General features: G+C 53.4%; 8 protein-coding genes across 8 annotated transcripts; 5 read left to right on the plus strand and 3 right to left on the minus strand.

Annotated features, from left to right (window-relative positions):
• Positions 1 to 373: 373 nt before the first annotated feature.
• B0H18DRAFT_1025159 (uncharacterized protein) lies at positions 374 to 2,127 on the minus strand. Its single transcript, XM_048029740.1, is given in 5 exon segments — positions 374 to 1,187; positions 1,241 to 1,278; positions 1,329 to 1,613; positions 1,664 to 2,027; positions 2,047 to 2,127. The coding sequence occupies 5 exon segments, from the start codon at positions 2,091 to 2,093 to the stop codon at positions 785 to 787; spliced, it is 1,137 nt and encodes a 378-aa protein (XP_047889991.1). The 5' UTR covers positions 2,094 to 2,127; the 3' UTR covers positions 374 to 784.
• A 1,023-nt stretch (positions 2,128 to 3,150) lies between these two features.
• On the plus strand, positions 3,151 to 4,236 carry B0H18DRAFT_1025164 (uncharacterized protein; the record flags this gene model as incomplete). The annotated part of the gene is made up of 6 exons (XM_048029741.1): positions 3,151 to 3,402; positions 3,469 to 3,583; positions 3,643 to 3,715; positions 3,773 to 3,826; positions 3,874 to 4,093; positions 4,216 to 4,236. Exons 1-6 carry the CDS (start codon positions 3,182 to 3,184, stop codon positions 4,232 to 4,234), a joined length of 702 nt encoding a protein of 233 aa, XP_047889992.1. The 5' UTR covers positions 3,151 to 3,181.
• Positions 4,237 to 6,983: 2,747 nt separating this feature from the next.
• On the minus strand, positions 6,984 to 8,313 carry B0H18DRAFT_881238 (uncharacterized protein; the record flags this gene model as incomplete). Its single annotated transcript, XM_048040831.1, has 4 exons — positions 6,984 to 7,623; positions 7,671 to 7,708; positions 7,766 to 8,050; positions 8,107 to 8,313. The coding sequence occupies 4 exons, from the start codon at positions 8,311 to 8,313 to the stop codon at positions 6,984 to 6,986; spliced, it is 1,170 nt and encodes a 389-aa protein (XP_047889993.1).
• An 801-nt stretch (positions 8,314 to 9,114) lies between these two features.
• B0H18DRAFT_612405 (uncharacterized protein) lies at positions 9,115 to 10,101 on the plus strand. The gene is made up of 4 exons (XM_048038774.1): positions 9,115 to 9,459; positions 9,511 to 9,634; positions 9,717 to 9,942; positions 10,000 to 10,101. Exons 1-3 carry the CDS (start codon positions 9,221 to 9,223, stop codon positions 9,858 to 9,860), a joined length of 507 nt encoding a protein of 168 aa, XP_047889994.1. The 5' UTR covers positions 9,115 to 9,220; the 3' UTR covers positions 9,861 to 9,942; positions 10,000 to 10,101.
• Positions 10,102 to 10,674: 573 nt separating this feature from the next.
• Positions 10,675 to 12,017, minus strand: B0H18DRAFT_1122090 (uncharacterized protein; the record flags this gene model as incomplete). The annotated part of the gene is made up of 6 exons (XM_048034452.1): positions 10,675 to 10,935; positions 10,985 to 11,312; positions 11,364 to 11,401; positions 11,460 to 11,489; positions 11,543 to 11,743; positions 11,802 to 12,017. 6 exons carry the CDS (start codon positions 12,015 to 12,017, stop codon positions 10,675 to 10,677), a joined length of 1,074 nt encoding a protein of 357 aa, XP_047889995.1.
• Positions 12,018 to 13,355: 1,338 nt separating this feature from the next.
• On the plus strand, positions 13,356 to 14,316 carry B0H18DRAFT_612431 (uncharacterized protein). Its single transcript, XM_048038775.1, has 3 exons — positions 13,356 to 13,590; positions 13,649 to 13,735; positions 13,795 to 14,316. The coding sequence occupies exons 1-3, from the start codon at positions 13,473 to 13,475 to the stop codon at positions 14,055 to 14,057; spliced, it is 468 nt and encodes a 155-aa protein (XP_047889996.1). The 5' UTR covers positions 13,356 to 13,472; the 3' UTR covers positions 14,058 to 14,316.
• Positions 14,317 to 15,551: 1,235 nt separating this feature from the next.
• B0H18DRAFT_1122092 (Endonuclease/exonuclease/phosphatase) lies at positions 15,552 to 17,520 on the plus strand (the record flags this gene model as incomplete). The annotated part of the gene is made up of 3 exons (XM_048034453.1): positions 15,552 to 16,591; positions 16,642 to 17,364; positions 17,418 to 17,520. The coding sequence occupies 3 exons, from the start codon at positions 15,552 to 15,554 to the stop codon at positions 17,518 to 17,520; spliced, it is 1,866 nt and encodes a 621-aa protein (XP_047889997.1).
• Positions 17,521 to 17,905: 385 nt separating this feature from the next.
• B0H18DRAFT_1025217 (GHMP kinase) lies at positions 17,906 to 19,378 on the plus strand (the record flags this gene model as incomplete). Its single annotated transcript, XM_048029742.1, has 6 exons — positions 17,906 to 18,174; positions 18,230 to 18,339; positions 18,441 to 18,442; positions 18,530 to 18,726; positions 18,805 to 19,265; positions 19,297 to 19,378. Coding segments are annotated over exons 1-6 (905 nt in total), but the record flags the coding sequence as incomplete, so codon positions are not given.
• Between the last annotated feature and the right edge of the window lie 46 nt (positions 19,379 to 19,424).

Consider the following 19,424-nt stretch of genomic DNA (forward strand, 5'->3'; position numbering starts at 1 on the left):
TTCAGCCGAGAATTGCGACCTACTAGACGCAATCTTTCATGTTTCCTTCTGGGGTCAAGTTGAACGATGGTAATCTTTCATACCATGGCGCGCACGGAGGTATTCATGCGGCTCATCCATCTCTCGCCTGTCTTCAAGGCCAATACGCCGGCGGATGAGAGTTGATGCACCGGCCTGTCAGTGACACGATGAAAAATGATTCCGAGAAGCATCTTACGACTAACTTGAAGGAGGGAGGTAGACGCTAGACAATGTCGACGAACCTACAGGCAGGAGGAGTGATCCAGGCTGACCGGTTGAAGCTGAAGGCGGTTGCCTCCGATTCGTACTCGCTTCGAATCTAATATCATCGTCGCGCGACGCGCGCGTTATTGAGAGTGGCATGCGACTGACTGCATTCACAGGTGCAAGACGCCAGGTTTCCAATTAAATGAAAGCACGGTGCTCGAAAGGTCGGAAAAGCAGCGAAACCAAGACAACAGCAGAGCAATGACGATCTGGGTATGTGAGTAACGACATAACAAATTCCGATGTGCACCGTGCAATACCCTAAGAAACAGCGGGTGTAGGTATCGCAGGTTTACGGAGCAGGATGTAAGCCGTCGTCCGAAGCAAGTGTCCAATGCCCCTGAAAGCCCGACCTAGCGGGCCTTCCTTCCTGTATACCAGCCGTTGGCGACATTTCCACCAGGGAAGTTTGCTTTGGATAGTCGCAAAGCGGCTCACGGCTTCGTCTGCAGTGGGGCGTTTCTGGGGGTCAGTCGCGACCATCGTCGCGACCAGGTCACTCAAGAATTCTAGCCCCGAGTACATCTATGTCGATATTAGCATACGGCCAGACGGAACAATGAACAGAGGCTACCTTCAAGAACTCCTCGCGAAAACGGTTCCCAAGATAGTAGATGTCGGTTGCGAATGGATCACTGGCCTTATCATACCCATCGTCCTGAAACTCCGGCACAGTTTTGTCGCCTCCGAATATTGGCAACTCCAGTGGATGCTCGTCTTCCGGACCGTACTTCCTGGAAAGGCCGAAGTCGATGAAGTAGTACCTCGTCGGACGTTCAGTACGGGTGTATGGCCTCACACTCCTACTGAAGTCCCGCGTCATAGTATCATCGGTGGGGTGGTATAACTTTGGGTACAGTGGCAACGGATCCATCATGACATTGAGCATCGAAATATCACTGTGGTTAATATGGTCATTATACGGATTTCATGCGCCAGCACTGCTGCTCACCGGTGAGCGATGCGATGTTGATGTATGAATTGAAGGCCCTGAGTCTTCGTATTCAACACAGTTTGTTGCCGTTGAGCGTTAGACGCACCTCCAATGTTTGGCGAAAGAAATCAACGGCTTCGCCAACAGTGTCGAAACGAGGTCTGTGGTAAGCTTTGAGGATGGGCATTATGATAATGGAGATATCCTGCTCTATTGGGTCTTGCAGAACCTCGAGGATCTGCACGCAATGATTTCGCGGATCCGACTTCATCGGCTCTTCGCAGAACATTCGAGCTATTTCCACCTCGTATGGGTGCACAGAATGCTCTATCATCTTGAGCGTGACAAGAGCTCCGTCCAAAATGCGTGTCGCATCAATAATATGAGGGTGCTAATGCGCATTAGTCCGAAGCATCATTCGTATATACGGACAAGACGCACACGTAGCATACGTCCATCCTCGCAGGAGAGGTGCGACTTTGTGGTCCCCTCCCACGAAGGCTTCCAATCCTGCCTGTATCGCGGGCGAAGCATGTACCCGTGTTCCTCAAGCCAGGGCTGTCGGTCGCGCCAGGCTATTTCGTCCTCGGTAAGCTGCCCACGCACCATTGTGGTAGTCGAGCCTTGAATGTGGATGTCAGGAGTCTGAGCTATACCGCTTGCTGAGGGAGTCAGACTAGCTAAGGAACGAGAGAGACCACGGAACGGTATACATGGCCATGGTTCAACGCAAGAACAACAACAGACAATAACCGGCGAGCTGCGTGGGTACACGAAGTCGGGAGACGCCGGCGCCTGTCGGGTCCTGTATCGCCATCAACAACGCCGCGGCGCGCTGGCACAGGCTGGCACGCGCCCCAGATGCGCCCATAGACTCCTCCTCCTGGATTCGCAGCTGTTGTTCTTGGACTCGTCTTCGTTGAATTTCAACACTTAGGTCTTTGCCAGATGCGACCCGCCGGCCGCGGGAATTCGGGAGAACTTGAACAACGCTTATGGTTTCTGAACATGCTTGTCCGGTCTTGCTGACACTCAGGCTGCCATGGACCTCAGACCAGCCTCGGATCGGCGACTGCGCCATTGGCCCAGGTGCTGAGTACTGAGTACTGAGCTATGATCCTGCTAGCTGGGAATCGGATATGCATGCATGGTGACCCCAGGGACAGAAACGACAACGCTTCAAGCTCGCGCTCAATATGTACTACCCGCGCACAGCGTGAACAGTACGACTGAATGGTGCTTGTATGTTACGATCAACCGTATCATATGTTTGTCCAAGACGTCGGTACGTCGTGACTCGATACTTGGGCGTGACTTACTAATTTCTGTGCAGATGTTTGGCTGTTGTAACTTAACACCTCCGTGCCAAGCAAGGCAATTTGCGAACCGTGGTTACTATTGTGGAATCCACCACCCTCAAGCCCGATTAACAGGCTGTACAAACGAACAACATCGTATGCAGTTTGCGAACGGTTACGACACTAAGTCAGTGGATGGCTCATAGCGTTCGAGAACGGAATCCGGCGACGTCCAGGCCTACATATAGGCGGTGTTGTCCTTATAATAGGTCTGAGCATCGTGGTATGTGACCTCATCACGGCTTCACATTTTTACGGCATTGTATAGCTTCTGAGGCGACTGAGGATTCAGTTCGGCTCCAAAGTCTTGTTCCTAACTTGACATCCAGAGCATGACGACGGCGATGTAATAAGCTACGAGGGTAGATAAGGAATCAAACTCGCTCTTGAATATCTCTGATCTCGGAGTATCTCTTACGTGATGAGGGTGGATGGAGGCACAGATTCAAGTTATGATGACCAGGCATCCGCGTTGCCAGGGCGAAGGATTTGGAGAGGTTTGTGTTGTTCCATTTCTCCCGCATGCCTGCCTATATGAGGCCCGCAGCGACAATCCACAAGGTATTCTCCCAGCTCGGACTTCTAGATACCTCTTCCTACAATGCCTATCACCGTCGAAGACTTCCTGGACACCGCAGACTTTGCTGCCAACTCATCTACTGCCTATAAAACAGTCATCGGTCCTCTCGTTCGCATGTTATGGCCATACAAGCTATTGCGCAAGGGCGACAAGCGTCTTTCTTCTGCCCTTGATTTACTGGACGAGGGGCGCGGTTACATGGATCGCAAGCTGCATCGAAAGTACCATGATCGACATGATGAGTAAGCCACGATTTACGATATCCCGTCCTTGATTCGCGTCTCATCAGATGGCCACCGATACGGCAGGCTTTTCGATTTAGGACAGACGTTGCGTAGCATTGGTGGCATTCCTAGCTGGTCGCAATACAAAGACTTCCAGCGGTATAAGGCGGACGCCAAGGTACTCTACCAGGATACCGCGGTGAGTCCACTCATAACCCCCCGTGCATGTTACATCCTCATTGTCTTTTCGCTATTTAGATCTCTTCCAGGCAAGCCAGAAGCCTGCATATACGGAAACTGATGGATAACACGAATTGCGCGACTGCGGCTGGCACGTCTCATTTATATTGCATGGCGACAGTATGTCATGACATGACTGTCCACGTAGTAGGTCTTGAATCCCAGCGCGCGGACAATCACCACTGTACCGGCCTCACGACAGGTACATAGCCCCTGTTGATCATTGCGGTCTGCTGATAACCCTTGCAGTGGAGGATGCGGATGAGCGTGACATAACGGAACAGTTAGCCGAGGGCTCAGGCCGACTGGGAAACCAATACCCATCTTCCGCTTGCATTCCACTCCGCGAATTTGAGACTTCCACGAGACGCTACATCGACTCAATACAGGACGACAGCTCCATTCTGCAGCACCGCCCAATGTGGGCAGGTGATGAAGGTTCCATGCCCGGGCCCCGACGACCTCGCAGGTATGTGCTTGAATGCTAGACGTGACCTTGAGCTGATGACCTTGATGAACATAGGTAAGCTTATGTGCGATCGCTCATATAGCCGCGACGCTCACAAATGCTCAACAAGATACTCGCTTTAGCGCATGCTGCAACTTATGACGTGAATAGGCGTAACTTAGCACTTTGAGCATGGACTCGATCGAAACCAAGGGGCTGGCCCCCATGACTGTTGTTACTCGTATGTACGCATCTTCTTATCCCCGGAGCATATATGTTGGCAAGATAGTGTTCTGTCTTCAAATCCAGGGTGCTTACGCTGGGTGTGTAATAGTGACTAGTCGCTCGCTTGACGGGTTGTATCCAATAATGTATCATATGCAACAGAACTCTGAGTATCGGGCTGCTGAATGCGCATCCCACGCGTTGGCTTACACGATATGACGGTCTGCAGCGGAGACAACGGCACCGTCACCGACGACAGTGTCCGCAAGCATGAAGACGTATCCGGAAGAACGTCCACCAAGCGCAATCTCGGAGTACGTGGGGCATGGGACAACAAGCAAGGAAACTCCGCGAACTTAGAAGCGAACGGGGCTATTCGTCACTATTTAATTGAGCACCACGATGGTGGCAGGATCGGATACGTTGTCCCTCTGCAGACCGTCCCAAGGAGAAATTATGAAAAGTATACTGACGCAGTATCTTCCAGGAAGGACAGTCGCTTCGCAAGATCACAGGAATCCTCAACATGGACCAGTATGCCACTATACGTGAGTACAAGCACAACGCGAAAGAGTTACAGAAGAGGATGTCGGTAAGCCTGAGCCCAGTATCATAAAATGGTTCACGTACTCACAGCTCAACGAATGCTAGATCTCGTCCCAGATAGCGAGAAGCGATAATATCTGGGCGAAGTTGCATATGTCAGAAAGCGCACATACCGGTACGTTCCATCGCATCTTCGTCACTTGGCCTGAGCGTGAATCGTTTTTATGCATAAAGCTTTCGTTATCCATGAAGACGTCGACAATGAGATCAGTACTGCGGCAGGTATGTTGACGCTCGCAATCACCTACACCTCGAAGTGCAAACCTTCATATGTCATGTCAGACGGGACGCGAGACAGCATTGATATAACCGAGCAACGGCAGTCTCTGGCCCAGGGTCGGTTGACTAGAAACCATCCATCCACTGTGAACATCCCGCTCACGAATCTCGAGTCGTCGACTACGCATGACGCCGACTCTCTACAAGACAACGGTTCTGTCCTGCAGTATCGCCCCATGCAGACGGATGACGTAGCTTGACAGCCTATGTTCAGTAGGTTCCTCGAACGGTTAGTGTTTGGGTGACCGGGTCCCAGATAAATTCCAAGACTGACAAGGAGTCTCATGCTCATAGCCTTTGAAAGCACGGACGAGGAGCTGCGTCACTACGGCTATCGGATGTTCCATGTATAACCAAGCAGCTTGTATCTGTACGTCGAAAGACGAAGTGTGCAACATCTTTTGCTGTAGCCACAAGCTTCTTACGCTCTTTACTCGCTCGATACCACCGGGCTGGTCCCTGTGCTTGACGCACAGAGGCATGTTTTCAGTAAGTAGAGCCTGAGTATTCAATATTCAATACTCAACTATGTACTGTCCGAACCAAGTCCGAACCATCCAAGTCTGAATAAGGCGCGATGCTTGGCCCGTCCCTAGGTTGCTATTCCGATGGCTCCGGAACCTGAGACAGTGAACGACGAGCTCTCTGCATGATATCTTACAGTCACGATACACACTCACAAATACGAAACTCTGCCGCTCTGAGTAGCGCGGGATCCGGACGCGATACAGCACCGACACATCGGTTCATCACTGTACTTCTCAGTGCCAGTGGGTTTTCCATTGTGCAGATGAGTCAATTCCAGGTGCGACAGAGTCCCATAGCGACAGATACCTGGACGGAGCGCTCATACAGAGCTCGCACACAAAGGCGACATGCTCGCCCGGGGCGCTGATCGAAGAACACGAGCGATCACACGAAGCAGCCGACGGCACAGACCATACTGCGCCAATGCCGTGACTAGGCTAGTATGCACATCGGTTCGAATGGGGCCCGTACACAGCATGCCAGCGACCAACGTATTGTTCTAGCCGTGCATCCGGGACTAGAATCGTGCGTCCATTCATAGCCGCGGTGTCTTGTATTTACTGCAAAGCCTGTCAGGTACAGCCGAGAATTGCGACCTTACCAGTAGACGCAATCCTTCAGGTTTCCTTCTGGGGTCAAGTTGAACAATGGCAACCCCTGCATACCATGGCTCGCACGGCTCTGAAACGTCACCAAACGGCGTTCGCCTCGGTGCATATGCACAGGTCCGGAGGTAATCCGGCTCACTCATTTCCCGCCTCTCTTCAGAGCTAAAGCGTCGGTGGATGAGAGTTGACGCGCAGGTCTGTCAGTGACAAGGTGAAAATTGATTTCGAGAAGCCTCTCACGATTGAGGAGGGAGGCCTGAGACGAAAGGCGATGAATCGACGGACCGACAGACGAGAGCTCTGGTCCAGGGTGACGGCAAGGCGGCGTCTTCCGAATCGCGTGCTCGCTTCGTTGGCCTTTTGCGCAATGGAACCGATGTCCAGATGTTGTCCCCATCTGTGCCCAACATACTCCATGACTGGAATATGAATAGGCAACGCGGTACTAGCTGTCGTGAGGATGTTTCGGAACAATTACGACTCAATGATCATATACATACCGGAGGTTCCGCGAAGGTTCCGCGCAGCAAGGTTCACGAACTTGAAGGTACAACGAGATCGTAGGACCTCTTCCATAATCATCCGGGGGAGTATGTAGTAGTGTAAGTGACTAGATAGCAACAGAGCAAAGCAGACGTCGACGATGTAAGCACAGGGATGAGCTATCAGTATGTTGGAGTCGGGATGGCAGGCAATCGCTTGACGAGATATCGCGCCGTCCGGAAGATGTGTTTTATTCCAAGTACAGTCCGGACGAGCACGTTCTCGTCCCTCTGGACCAGCCGAGCCCGCAGATTCCACGACGCGAGCTGGCTGAATAGCTTCTCAGATCTAGAGGCGACCTCCTCGATGGTCGGTCTTGACTCTGGATCGTTTTGCACCATGTCGGCGACAAAAGATCGCATGAACTCCATGTTACAGTATGGCTGCAGGGCACAGACGTGAGCGTGCTGAGCGCTGAAGCACGGCGAGACACTCACCTCCAGAAAACCCTCCCGAATGAAGCTGCCTAAGTAGTAGATATCCGTACGGAATGGATCTGCTGGCTTGTCGTAACCGTCACCCTGAAACTCCGGTACGTTCTTGTCTCCACCGAAAATAGGCAGCTCGCGGGGGGGTCCGTTGTCGGGATCGTACTTGCGAGAGAGGCCAAAGTCGATGTGATAGTATTTCGGTGGTCGCTCAGTTCGGGCGTAGTGTTTCACGCGCCCAGAGTAATCACGTTTCATGATAGACACTCTGGGATGCCACATGTCTGGATACATTGGCGTACCGTCCATCATGACATTAAGGATTGATATGTCACTGCCGGGTATCAAACATTGCTTTCCTCATGGATAGAACGAACTCACCGATGGGCAACGTGTTGCTCATGCATGAATTGCAGTCCCTATACCGACGAAAGGATAAGCCGAGAGAGATTGGTCAGACACAGAAGCAAACGTACCTCTATCACCTGCTGTAGACATGCGACTGCCTCGCCGACGGTGGCAAAGTCTGGATCATCGAATTGTCGGAGGAGGGGTAAGACAATGATCTTAATATTACCCTCCACAGGGTCAGGAAGGACATCCAACGTGCGAACACAACGATTGCGCGGGTCTGATGTCATAGTTTCAGACGACAAAAAGTGTCCGAGATCCACTTCGTAGGGGTGTATATCGGTGTCCACTTTCTTGAGCATAACCATCGCGCCGTCCGATATCCTCGTGGCATCCAGAACACCGCCGGTCTGCAGAGGGTATGAAGTCGTTATGTTCCGGTATAAGTGACCCAATGAAGACCTACAATGATGGCCAGGCCGTCCTCACATGATAATAACGATTTGCTGGTTCCAAGCCAGGATGGTTGCCAGTCAGGCTTGTATCGCGGCCGAAGCATATAGCCGTGTTCCTCGAGCCAAACCTGGCGATCTCGCCAGAAATGTTCGTGAGGTCTGAGCCCGCCGTGGAGACGACCAGGTGGAGGCGTTGCATCGGAGGATTGAGTTGTCATCGCGCGTACATTCGACGATTACGAGTAGAGGGCTAGTGCTCAGAGCTGCTGAGGTGATAAGTGATACTTAGGTCTGTGCGCCGGGGACGAAGAGAAGGGATGGATGCGCTCACAATAGTTGAGTCAGAGCTCATTGTGTCCAAGTCGAGTCTCAGAGCAATACATACCCACGGTCCGCGTTGTAAGCAGTACCTGTTGCGATCCTCACAGTGATGGGCCAACAAGGTCCGTGCGCGCTTGCTTGAGCGCCCACTCGCTTTCCTATGGTGGCTGTTCCACCGCCTCAGCGTAGCACGGTGCTGCGTGAATACTTACGTGTCGCGGCCGCCTTTGTCTATCCCATCTCGGGACACTTCTTTTCTCAAGGGTTCAGGTCCACCTTAGGACGCCTGAAGTGCATGCCCTCAATAACCGAATCATGTCTATCACGGTCAGTCCTCTCAGGTTGGTGGGAAATTGGAATGATGATCCCCTCGGCATGCGAGTGTGCATCGGACGGATTGACAGGAACACATGACAGTGTTACAAGAGTACTGGCACAGCGCAAAATCCATTGTCCATTTTTCCGCAATTGAGAGCAAATCTTGCAGCCGATACCATGGTATGTGTCTATCAAAACGGTGTAGAATTTGTTCAAGTCTTGACGCAGATCCGAGGGGTCGTCTGTCAGTTACCGTACGTACGCTGACAATCAGTGGCGGCTCAAGACAACAAGACTTATTGATCGGACATCCTTGTAGCTTACGTTCGCTTCCCGACTTCCATCGGATGTACACGGTAACCAGATGCCAGGGTTTTTCCCTAGCTGGTGCACGTTGTACACAATCGCTGCATCCGAGCGCCTGGCCTTTCTATATCATCCAGGAGAAACGAAGAATAAGGGATTCGATCATACTCATCGCTCAACATGTCCTCCGGCTGGGACACATTTACCGACGTTGCACAGTTAGGAGCTAACTTCACCACCATTGCTGGTGGACTCGGGAAGCCGCTTCTCTGTCTAGGCAAGATTACTGGGTCTTTGACACCGTTTGGAGCTCTCGTGGAAGCCGACGCAAAACAGAAGAAGACGGAGAAACTGCTCTACGACATGAAAGACATCATGGACATACACACTCATGACAAGCTGCAGAGCGACTTCGAGGAGTAGGTGTGCTTTGGTGTGACAATGAGCCGTATCGCTGAATCAAAACACAGACTGTTCGTTACCAGAGAGCGGATGAATCTTAGCTGGCGGCAAGACCCCAAGCAGCTCAAAATGTTGTTCAATGCGATGTACGCGTTCAGAAAGCTAGCGGTTCAGTTGTATAAGGAAACTAAGGTACGTGTACTGACATGCCACGGTTCTAAGTACCGTCAGCCTACTATTTGCTAGCCGAAGTCTTATGTGACTGTACTTACAGAGATCGTCCCAACTCGCGAGGAAAGCACACATGCGAGATGTGAAGGAAACCAGGAAACGGAACACAAATGGATCTGGACCTCCGGACGCTGGACGAACCCCCAATGGTAACCATCATTTGCAGCCTGTGTATCATATCATCTGACTGCTCTCGGCAGGAACGTCTCGTGAGACTCGCCACGAATTGCCGTCAGATTCCAACGCAGGAAGGCCTGCGGATCAAAGCAGTCAGTAGACATTCGCTTCATCGTTCGATAGGTTTGGTTGAAATTCGCATGTCATAGACATCCCGAGAACGCCGCTCGAGGCAACCAATGTCCCAATTCAACTGCATGTTTACCTCGCAACGCCCGACGAGAACCCATTCCGTGATCGGCCAGCGATTGTTTTGTCAGAAGTCGACTTGCAGGCTTCCGTCGCTGAGGATCAGCTGAACATGGCACTCATGCCCAGGAACTTGGACGCTGAGGAGACGATCATCCTCCAAAGCATGTCTTTTTCTGAAGCATTCCCTGGCGGTGTGATACATTGAGATGCGACTGGACGAACCGAGTGACGGGTACGTAGTGTCGGTAATTTTAAGTCTATGGTTGTTAACCGGGCGCGCATTTTAATTCCCAGAACCCACAAGAATGGAAACCGGCCGTCTCGGATCCTGCTTGTTTGTACGCGTACAGACAGACGCCAATGATTGTGGCAACTGCTCAGACGAGCGGAGGACTCGACTAAAATATTTCACTTCTTCTGCTATTGTTGTATCCTTATATCGTATTCATGTACTACCGCTGGTCGCATTACATACCCAATATAATCTCATATGACTGTCCAACTCGCACCCACAGATGTCAGACGGCGGCTACAAAATCACAGCATCAGGTAAGGATACATTGGACCTTCAGTAATGCAGACCAAATACCAGGAAGACCATATTAGAAGCAGAAGGAACGGAATAGCTGATATCATTTCGATGGTAATGGGACAGCAGGTAGACGTCTGACGATGTGTCGCGCCGTGTGGAAAAGGTGCGATATGTTACGCGTGGTCCGCGTGAACGCCGTCTCCTCTCTCTCCACGAGCCTGGCTCGTAGCTTCCACGATGAAAGCTGACCGAAGAGCAGTTCCGATCTTGAGGCGACCTCGTCGATGGTTGGCCTCTTGTCTGGGTTGTCCTGGACCATGTCGTCGACAAGCGGCCGCATGAAATCCACGTTACGATACTTCTGTAGCGGCTGTGAGCGTGCACGCTAGACGTAGCGGGAGATGACTCACCTCCAAGAACGCCTCGCGGATCAAACTGCCCAGGTAGTAAATATCCGTGCGGAATGGGTCCCACGGTTTGTCGTATCCTTCACCTTGGAACTCGGGAACGCTCTTGTCTCCGCCGCGGATAGGCAGCTCACGAGGAGGCCCATCTTCCGGATTGTACTTGCGGGAGAGCCCGAAGTCGATGTAGTAGTACTTCGGTGGCCTCTCGGTCCGGCTGTAGTGCTTCACGGATCCGGAGTAGTAGTCGCGGTTGAAGATAGGCATCTGGGGATGCCACATGTTTGGATACATTGCCGATGCGTCCATCATGACATTAAGAATGGTGATATCGCTATGAGCAGTGAGTGTCATTCCTTTACTCGCGTGAATGGCTCGAGCTTACCGATGAGCGACATGCTGTGCATGTATGAATTGCAATCCCTGGGCAAATAGTAGCGGTCAGTGCAATAACATCGGCAACGGCAGGCAACTGGCTCACCTCGATGAGCTGTTTGAACAGAGCGACTGCCTCCCCACAGTTGAAAAGTCAGGACTGTTGAACCTTCGCAGAAGGGGCATCACAATAATGGAGACATCCTGCTCGCTTGGATCGGGAAGAACGTCCACCAAACGCATACAATGATTGCGCGGGTCAGAGGCAACGGGCTCAGAGGATAGGAACCGTGTGATTTCCACTTCATGAGGATGAACACGAGAGTTCACCTGCTTGAGCATCACTAACGTGCCGTCCGATATCCTGGTGGCATCAAGTATGTTGCCGCTCTACAGAAAGGAGCCTGATCATGAGAGAGGCAAGATTGAGCGTTAAGTGAAGACTAACGAGAATAGTTAGTCCGTCTTCACACCCTATGAAGGACTTGTCTGTGCCGAGCCAAGATGGTTTCCAGTCCGGTCTATAGCGCGGTCGGAGCATGTACCCGCGCTCTTGAAGCCAGGGTTGTCGATCGCGCCATGCGCGTTCACGGTCGTTGAGTCCGCCATGACGGAAGTCAAGAGTTGGCGGCGGTTCCGCCATTTCTGAGGGCACGCTAGTCATGGAAGGTGCATTCGGGGATGGGTCTGCCGGTGCTGGTCGGGTGAGATTTGTGAGGGAGTCGTGTTGTTGGACTACAGGGACAGGGTGTGCATCCCAACCGCCCCGAACGAATTGTCTCCGTGCAAGACTGATGTACCCACGCTCACAACAAAGGGCGACAAAAACGCCGTGTCAACGTTCAACGTAACCTTTCGGCGCTAAGTACTGTCATTGATGAGCGCCCAGAAAGTAGCGTGCGAGGAGCGGAAGCACATGTCTGATGCCATTCCGCCCAGGTCGAGCGTAGCCTGGCATACGCGTACGAACCAGGCCTGCTTCAAACTGCTCTGGACGACCGAACCTTAGCTTGGACATAGCTGCTTCGGACTATTTGTCTCCAGTGCGTTGCCTAAAATCGGACACAGAACTTGAACACAGCGATTAGACTGAATCGCAATCCAGTCTGTTCGAGTCTAAATGGCGACCTTCGCGGCTCGGAGGTACAAGCTTTTCTGACATTTGTGCGTGTAACACGGTGGTCGTGGCTTGTCGTGGGGTGCACATCGAGACTAGTATCTCGCTCAGAGAACAAAAGCCGGGGCATCACCTCATGGAGACAGCCTCAATCGAGAAGGCCGGACCTGACTCGGAGGCCTGAGGTCTCAATCAAGTGGACGTTGTCTACTCATCACGTAAGTGCACAATTATCGCAAGAGATTACGAGCTGTACAGCGCCCCGTCAAACGGGCGGTGTGGACCTCATGTCACCGAAGTTAAGGGCAGTTGCTCACATCAAGACCGATGCAGAACAAGGATGGGAGCTTTTGCTCCATCGCGTCGTACGTTACAGCGTTCCTGAAACGTCTTTGCATCTACAACGCAGCTGGTAACTATGTACGTTTTCCGTACCGCCACCTATGATAGTTCTACTCCCACACATTCCGCGTGTATATATTGTGGGCAGGACGGATTCGGTGCAAGCGGAACAATCCTTCACTGATATTCACACTTCTAACTCGACACCATGTCTCCCTTCGTCGCCGTAGCCAGTGGCCTCCTACAGGTGGGAGCTAATATTGCCACGATAGCGGAAACGATTGTCCTCCTTTCCAAGCGTACAAACAAACCCCACCCCTCCAAGGCGGAGACTGCTTTAGCACCGACTGATGCAATCCTAGCCGACATACTCAAGCTACTAGAAGATCATCAAGATAAAATAGATACCGCGACTCACAGTGAATTGCACGAAAGATACGACAGGTGAGCTTGAGTGCGATTGCTTTCATCCCTATGTTTGAGCTGATGTCAGGGCGATAGACTTGTGGTCGCAAGAGAAATCCTGGTGCATGACGGCAAAACCAAGGGGCGCCTTAACCGCCGCCGTCATCAGGAGCACGAGGAATCTGTCGTTGTTTTGAACATGGACGTCATAGTACGTCTTATGAAAATTAAGTGTATCGTCGTCGCCTGGCTCTTATGTTCCTGCAGAGATCGTCAGGCCTGGCTCGTAGCCTGACAATGTGGGATAAGAACAGCGTCCAGAAGACAAGCGAATCGAGGACAAGCTCCAGACCCCAGGCTTCCGGCTCTTCTGGTACGGATTTAAACGCCGCTCCTGTACATATGCCTGACACGACATCATTAACACGTAGCACAATTGCCGACTTCGCCTACCAATGCCGGTTCTTCCAATGAAGGTCAAGGGAATGTAAGAGATGATCCATTCAGTGACCCCAGCGGCAAGTAGTCATTCTAGCCTGCTGTAAGTCATCTGTTGTTTGACTCGATGGATTTGCAGGAGAGCCGGCGACGGCGGCTGCTAGCGGAAGTGGAAGCGAACAGTATGTTTATGCCGCATCTGCAGCTTTGAACCCGTTCCACAACAACCCGGCGATCATCGTATCAACCGTCGACTTGGCGGCAGTCGGTGAAAACTCTCGGCTCCAGGTAGCACTAATACCGAGAAATCTCGAAGAATCGATCGTCCTCCGTTCCATGCCCTTTGCGGAGGCGTTTCCCGGGAATGTCATACAGAGGAGTATGTCGGAAATTCACGAGTAGTGGGTGAGTATGTCTGTCGTCGTGCATCTCGAAGTCCGCTAAGCCTATGTTAACCAGACGTCTAGGTTGGAACACCAAAGATGTCGCCGGCGACACAAGTGCTGAGCTTTATACGTCATGAGGGGGAATGATACCGCTGGGCACACAGGTTACCAGTATACTTACATTGTAATCAACGGACTGCAGGGTTGTGATAATCGACGTGCATTAAATTGGTCCCTGTCAGTGGCGAAACGTCTCCGAGGCTACATTAATGAGCAAACAGTATGTTAAGCGAGTCAATTTGTCCGTACAGATCACATTACTGTCACCGCTTGAAAATGTGATCAAGTGGACTCCAAATTTGCGGATGGGCAAACGGAAGGACGGAAGGTGCTTCAAGTTACTAGTACCGTGACAGGCTGGGATTGCAAGTATGCCATCGAGTCTTGGGGCAGGCACATGCTGTTAGAAGCAACATCAATGCATATGCAGTAAGCCTTCACAGTAGAGGACCCGTATGATGTCGTCGTGTGTCACTGCCAGAGAAACTGCGATGTTGCCTGATGTTGCGCATTTCCGAATTTGTAGCGCGGTGCACTGCTCAGATCCTGATCTGATCTGCCAAAAGCGGCGGGCCTGCTGAGTCAGCGGACGCTTACGCCTCGCCGACTCCTCTCTTCACTGCTCTCCACCATCTGCTCGCTGTCTTTCACGACGACCACGACCATTTCCTCACGACCACGACCATTCCTTCGTTCACCTATCCTCCTGGTTTTGAAACTGTGGCGACCCTCGCTTCCAATGCGATGTACTATCCGCAACAGTCCCCGGGCATTGCCCACAAGCTCCCTGCACATCAACATCCTCCCGTCCATGATCAGTCACCCTGGTCGCGTCAACACCACCCTGTGCTAGGGCCTCCTGGCCATGGACAGCCTCCGACATCCCCGGCGTACCCCCTCTTCACTAATGGCGCACTAAGCGCTATGCAGCACCATCCTCACGCGCACATGCCGGGTCCGCTCGCGCACCATCACCACCACCAGAATTCGCTCTCGCACACGCATTTTCCGTCACCACCAAATGGAAATGGGATGCCTGGACATGGTTTGGGGCAGACGGGTTCTCCGGGGAGCGTGGCGGCACCACAGATGACCGTTCACTGGCAGCAACAGTTGTTGAAGTGCGAGGTGAGTAGTTCCTTCCAGTTCGATTCACAGCTATGCGTTTTTCCACTGCATTATTTCTTGCTTTGGTCCGTTGTCGCAGACCGCTGCGTCAATGATGATCTAAAGGTAGCGTTCTAGTGAGGCCGGTCGAGCGGAAGTGAGATATCCTTCCTCGCCCTTCCTCGAATGACTATTCGCATCTTATTGTATTACTTGACCTACACTTTTGACCTACTTGTCTTTCGTCTGCAACTTCGTTTCTACTTGCGCAGAACAAAGACTGACTCGATGTCAGATGAGTCGGGCGTCGCGCTCACCTCACCATCGAGCGCGCGCGAGCGCTATGGCTTCTCGTACAGTGCAGAAGGCCGCGATCCCCATCACGAATCCCAACGCCATCAAGATAGTAGAGACCAATGGCCACTCGAAGGATGCCGACGGTGCATCGACTGCATCTCCTTCCACGACCTCCGCGAGCGCGGCATCGCCGGCGGCCTCCAATGCGACTGCAAACGGCGCCGACCATCCCACAGCTACTGTGGCCCCCGTTGCAGAGGCGTCCCGTCCCACTGCACCAAAGCCTACGGGTAACACTTGGAGCTCGCTGGACATGGGCGGCGTGAACATCAAGAGCATACCGCGGACGTCTGGTCTCTTCTCATTCACCTTCCTCATCAACCTGTACCTGAACCATAACTCACTGTCAAGCATACCTCCGGAGATTGCGAAGCTGCGGCACCTCGAGCTGCTGGACCTGTCGGGCAATAACCTTGTCAGCATCCCGTCCGAGCTCGGCATGTTAACGTCGCTGAAGGAGTTGTATCTGTTCGACAACCACCTCACGACTATCCCGTCCGAGCTCGGTAGTCTACACCAACTGCAGACACTCGGGATCGAGGGCAATCCGCTGGACGCGTCGTACAAGCAGATCGTGCAGAAGGACGGCACGCCCGCACTGATCTCGTACCTCCGCGACTCGTGTCCTAGTCCCAACCCACCATCAGAACGACAATGGGTGGATCTTATCAGTACAGCGGAGCGGGAAGCGTACAAGGCAGATCCGAATGTGGAGACGGTGACTGCGCTATGCTACAACATTCTCTGTGATCGATTTGCCACAGAGCGGATCTACGGGTACACCCCGTCGTGGGCGCTGGAGTGGGATTACCGGAAGGAGCTTATCCTCGCGGAGATTCTCTCGCACGAATCCGACTTCGTGTGCTTGCAGGAGGTGGATATCGCCAACTTCGAGGAGTACTTCACGCCGAACATGTCAGAGCGGGATTACGAGGGGGTGTTTTGGCCAAAGTCGCGGTACAAGACGATTAGTGAGGCGGACAGGAGGCTTGTTGATGGGTGTGCGACCTTCTACAAGGCGTCAAAGTGAGTATCAGACTAAATGCTTGCTTGTATGTTTCTGACTGCTGGGTCAGGTACACACTCGTTGAAAAGCACCTCGTCGAGTTCAGCGCGGCGGCCATGCAACGCTCTGACTTCAAGAAGACGGACGACATGTTCAATCGCGTGTTGGGCAAGGACCACATCGCGGTCGTGTGTCTGCTCGAGAATAAGCACACCGGGACACGCTTCATCGTCGCGAACGCGCACATCCACTGGGATCCGAACTTCCGCGATGTCAAGCTCGTGCAGGTCGCTCTCCTCGTCGAGGAGCTGGAAAAGATGGCGAGCGGGTTCGCCAGGTACCCGCCCCGTCTACCTCCTACTCCCTCATCAGCCGGTGGCGGCGCGAACACCCCCGGTGCAGGAGATCACAACGCGTCGTCGCGACCACCGCCTGTGTACTCGGATGGCACCAAGATCCCACTCATCATCTGTGGTGACTTCAACTCGTTGCCGGCTAGCGGCGTGTACGAGTTCTTGTCGAACGGCTCCGTGGCACACAACCATGCGGACTTCATGGGCCACACGTACGGGAAGTACACGTCGGAAGGCTTGAGGCATCGACTGGGCTTGAAGAGCGCATATGCGGCGACGGGCGAGCCTCCGATGACGAACTACACACCGAGCTTCCAGGGCCCAATCGACTACATTTGGTATTCGATGTCGAACTTGTCTGTCAACGCCGTCCTCGGAGAGGTGGACAATGCGTACTTGGAGAAGGTCGTCGGGTTCCCGAACGCCCACTTCCCGTCAGAGTGAGTACATATGATCTGGAACCTACAAATTGTGAGCTGATCCGTTCCCGCAGCCACTTGTGCATTGTCTCCGAGTTCCGCGTACGCCCTCCGAAAGAGCCGCAGCCTGCTCGCCCTCCACCCGTCTTCCCCGAGTCGTCAAGAGCACACGCATAGGGGGTATCATGGCACCACCACATACCCTGCATCGTACATCCCACCTCCGCCCTCTTTCATCTTCCCTGCATATACTTCCTTTTTGTAAATATGCCGCAGGGCGTATCCTTCGCGTTTCCGTGTGATAAGCCGTGTCCCTTCTTCTTTAAGATAATGTTCATTACTGTTCTTGTTATTTGCATTTTGTCTGTTTGTGTCTTGAGCTTCGTACATCCTCGTCTTGGTCGTCTGTCCGAATCCCACGTCCGTTCTGTCTCTGCTTTGCTTTCCGGTCCTCGTCCGTGTCGTGTCGCGTTGAACACCCTGCAAACTGTAGCATGTGCGTGTACGTCTTGTCCTATACTATATGAAATCTTCTCAAACCTCCGACACTCGCCCGAGTCTGCGCTCCGAGGCCTACATCTCTGTTCATTGACTAGGCTACTGTGCACCGGCGGTGTGGTATGAGCAGGCTCGACGCCCGAATCAGATAAGTGCAGAGACGAGCGCGTAGGCGCCCAGTAGCCGTACGATTCGAGATTTCAGACATGGTGCAATGGCCTGAGGCCCGTACAAAAGCCATGCCTGCTCCTCGCCGTCTCCCCCCATCCCCGCATCTGCCATGGCCGTCTACCAAGCGACTGCGTCTGCCCCCGTGAACATTGCGTGCATCAAGTGAGCTGCTGTGCGTGGATAGGGGTGCGTATGCGATACTGACTGGCGCGGACAGGTACTGGGGCAAGCGGGACACGAAGCTCATCCTTCCGACGAACTCGTCCCTCTCGGTTACGCTTGACCAGGACCACCTACGCTCGACGACGACCTCGAGGCGGACCCTGCGTTTGAGAAGGATAGGCTGTGGTTGAATGGCGTCGAGGAGGAGATTAAGGAGGTGGGCCGGCTTGCGACGTGCATCCGGGAGATGAAGCGGATGCGGAAAGAGGTTGAGGGGAAGGACTCTGTCTACCCAAGGTGCGTGTGTGTAGGCTTCCAATGTACGTTGAGATAGTGAACTGGTATTGCGGTCCAGCTCTCGACGTACGCCGTCCACATCTCCTCGCGAAACAACTTCCCTACCGCGGCAGGCCTCGCTTCCTCAGCCTCGGGCTTTGCAGCACTCGTCTCCTCGCTCGCTGCTCTCTACCAACTCCCCGCCTCCCCCTCTGAACTCTCCCTCATCGCGCGCCAGGGCTCCGGCTCTGCCTGTCGTTCGCTCTTCGGCGGTTCGTAGCTTGGGAATGGGCTCAAAGGCCGACGGCTCCGACTCGCTCGCCGTTGAGGTCGCACCACGTGAGCACTGGCCAGCATCCACGCCCTCATCTGCGTCGTCTCAGACGATAAGAAGGGCACGTCGTCCACCTCGGGCATGCAGCGCACGGTGGAGACCTCGGCGCTGCTCCAGCACCGCATCAAGCACGTCGTGCCCGCGCGCATGAAGGCGATCAGCGAGGCGATCCTCGCGCGCGACTTCGACGCGTTCGCGCGGATCACGATGCAGGACTCGAACCAGTTCCACGCCGTCGCGCTCGACACGGACCCGCCGATCTTCTACATGAACGACGTCTCGCGCGCGATCATCGCGCTCGTCGTCGAGTACAACCGCGTCGCCGTCGCGGCCGGCGGGAAGCTCAAGGCGGCGTACACGTACGACGCGGGCCCGAACGCGGTCATCTACGCGCCGAAGGAGAACCTGAAGGAGATCGTCGAGTTGATCGTGAACTACTTCCCCCAGGCGGAGTCGTTCAAGGACCCCTTCGGGCTGTTCGGTGCGCTGGTGTGCAGGGCAAGGTCGTCGAGACTTCAACGCTGCAGTGGCGAAGCCTTTCGGCGTGGGCGCTGTGAAGAACCTGATCCACACGAGGGTCGGCGACGGCCCCAGGTACTTGGGGCGGAGGAGGCGCTGCTGGGTGCGGATGGATTGCCGA

Source organism: Fomitopsis serialis, assembly GCF_022376445.1.
Source record: "Fomitopsis serialis strain Sig1Antser10 chromosome Unknown B0H18scaffold_71, whole genome shotgun sequence".
Taxonomy (NCBI): Eukaryota; Fungi; Basidiomycota; class Agaricomycetes; order Polyporales; family Fomitopsidaceae; genus Fomitopsis; species Fomitopsis serialis.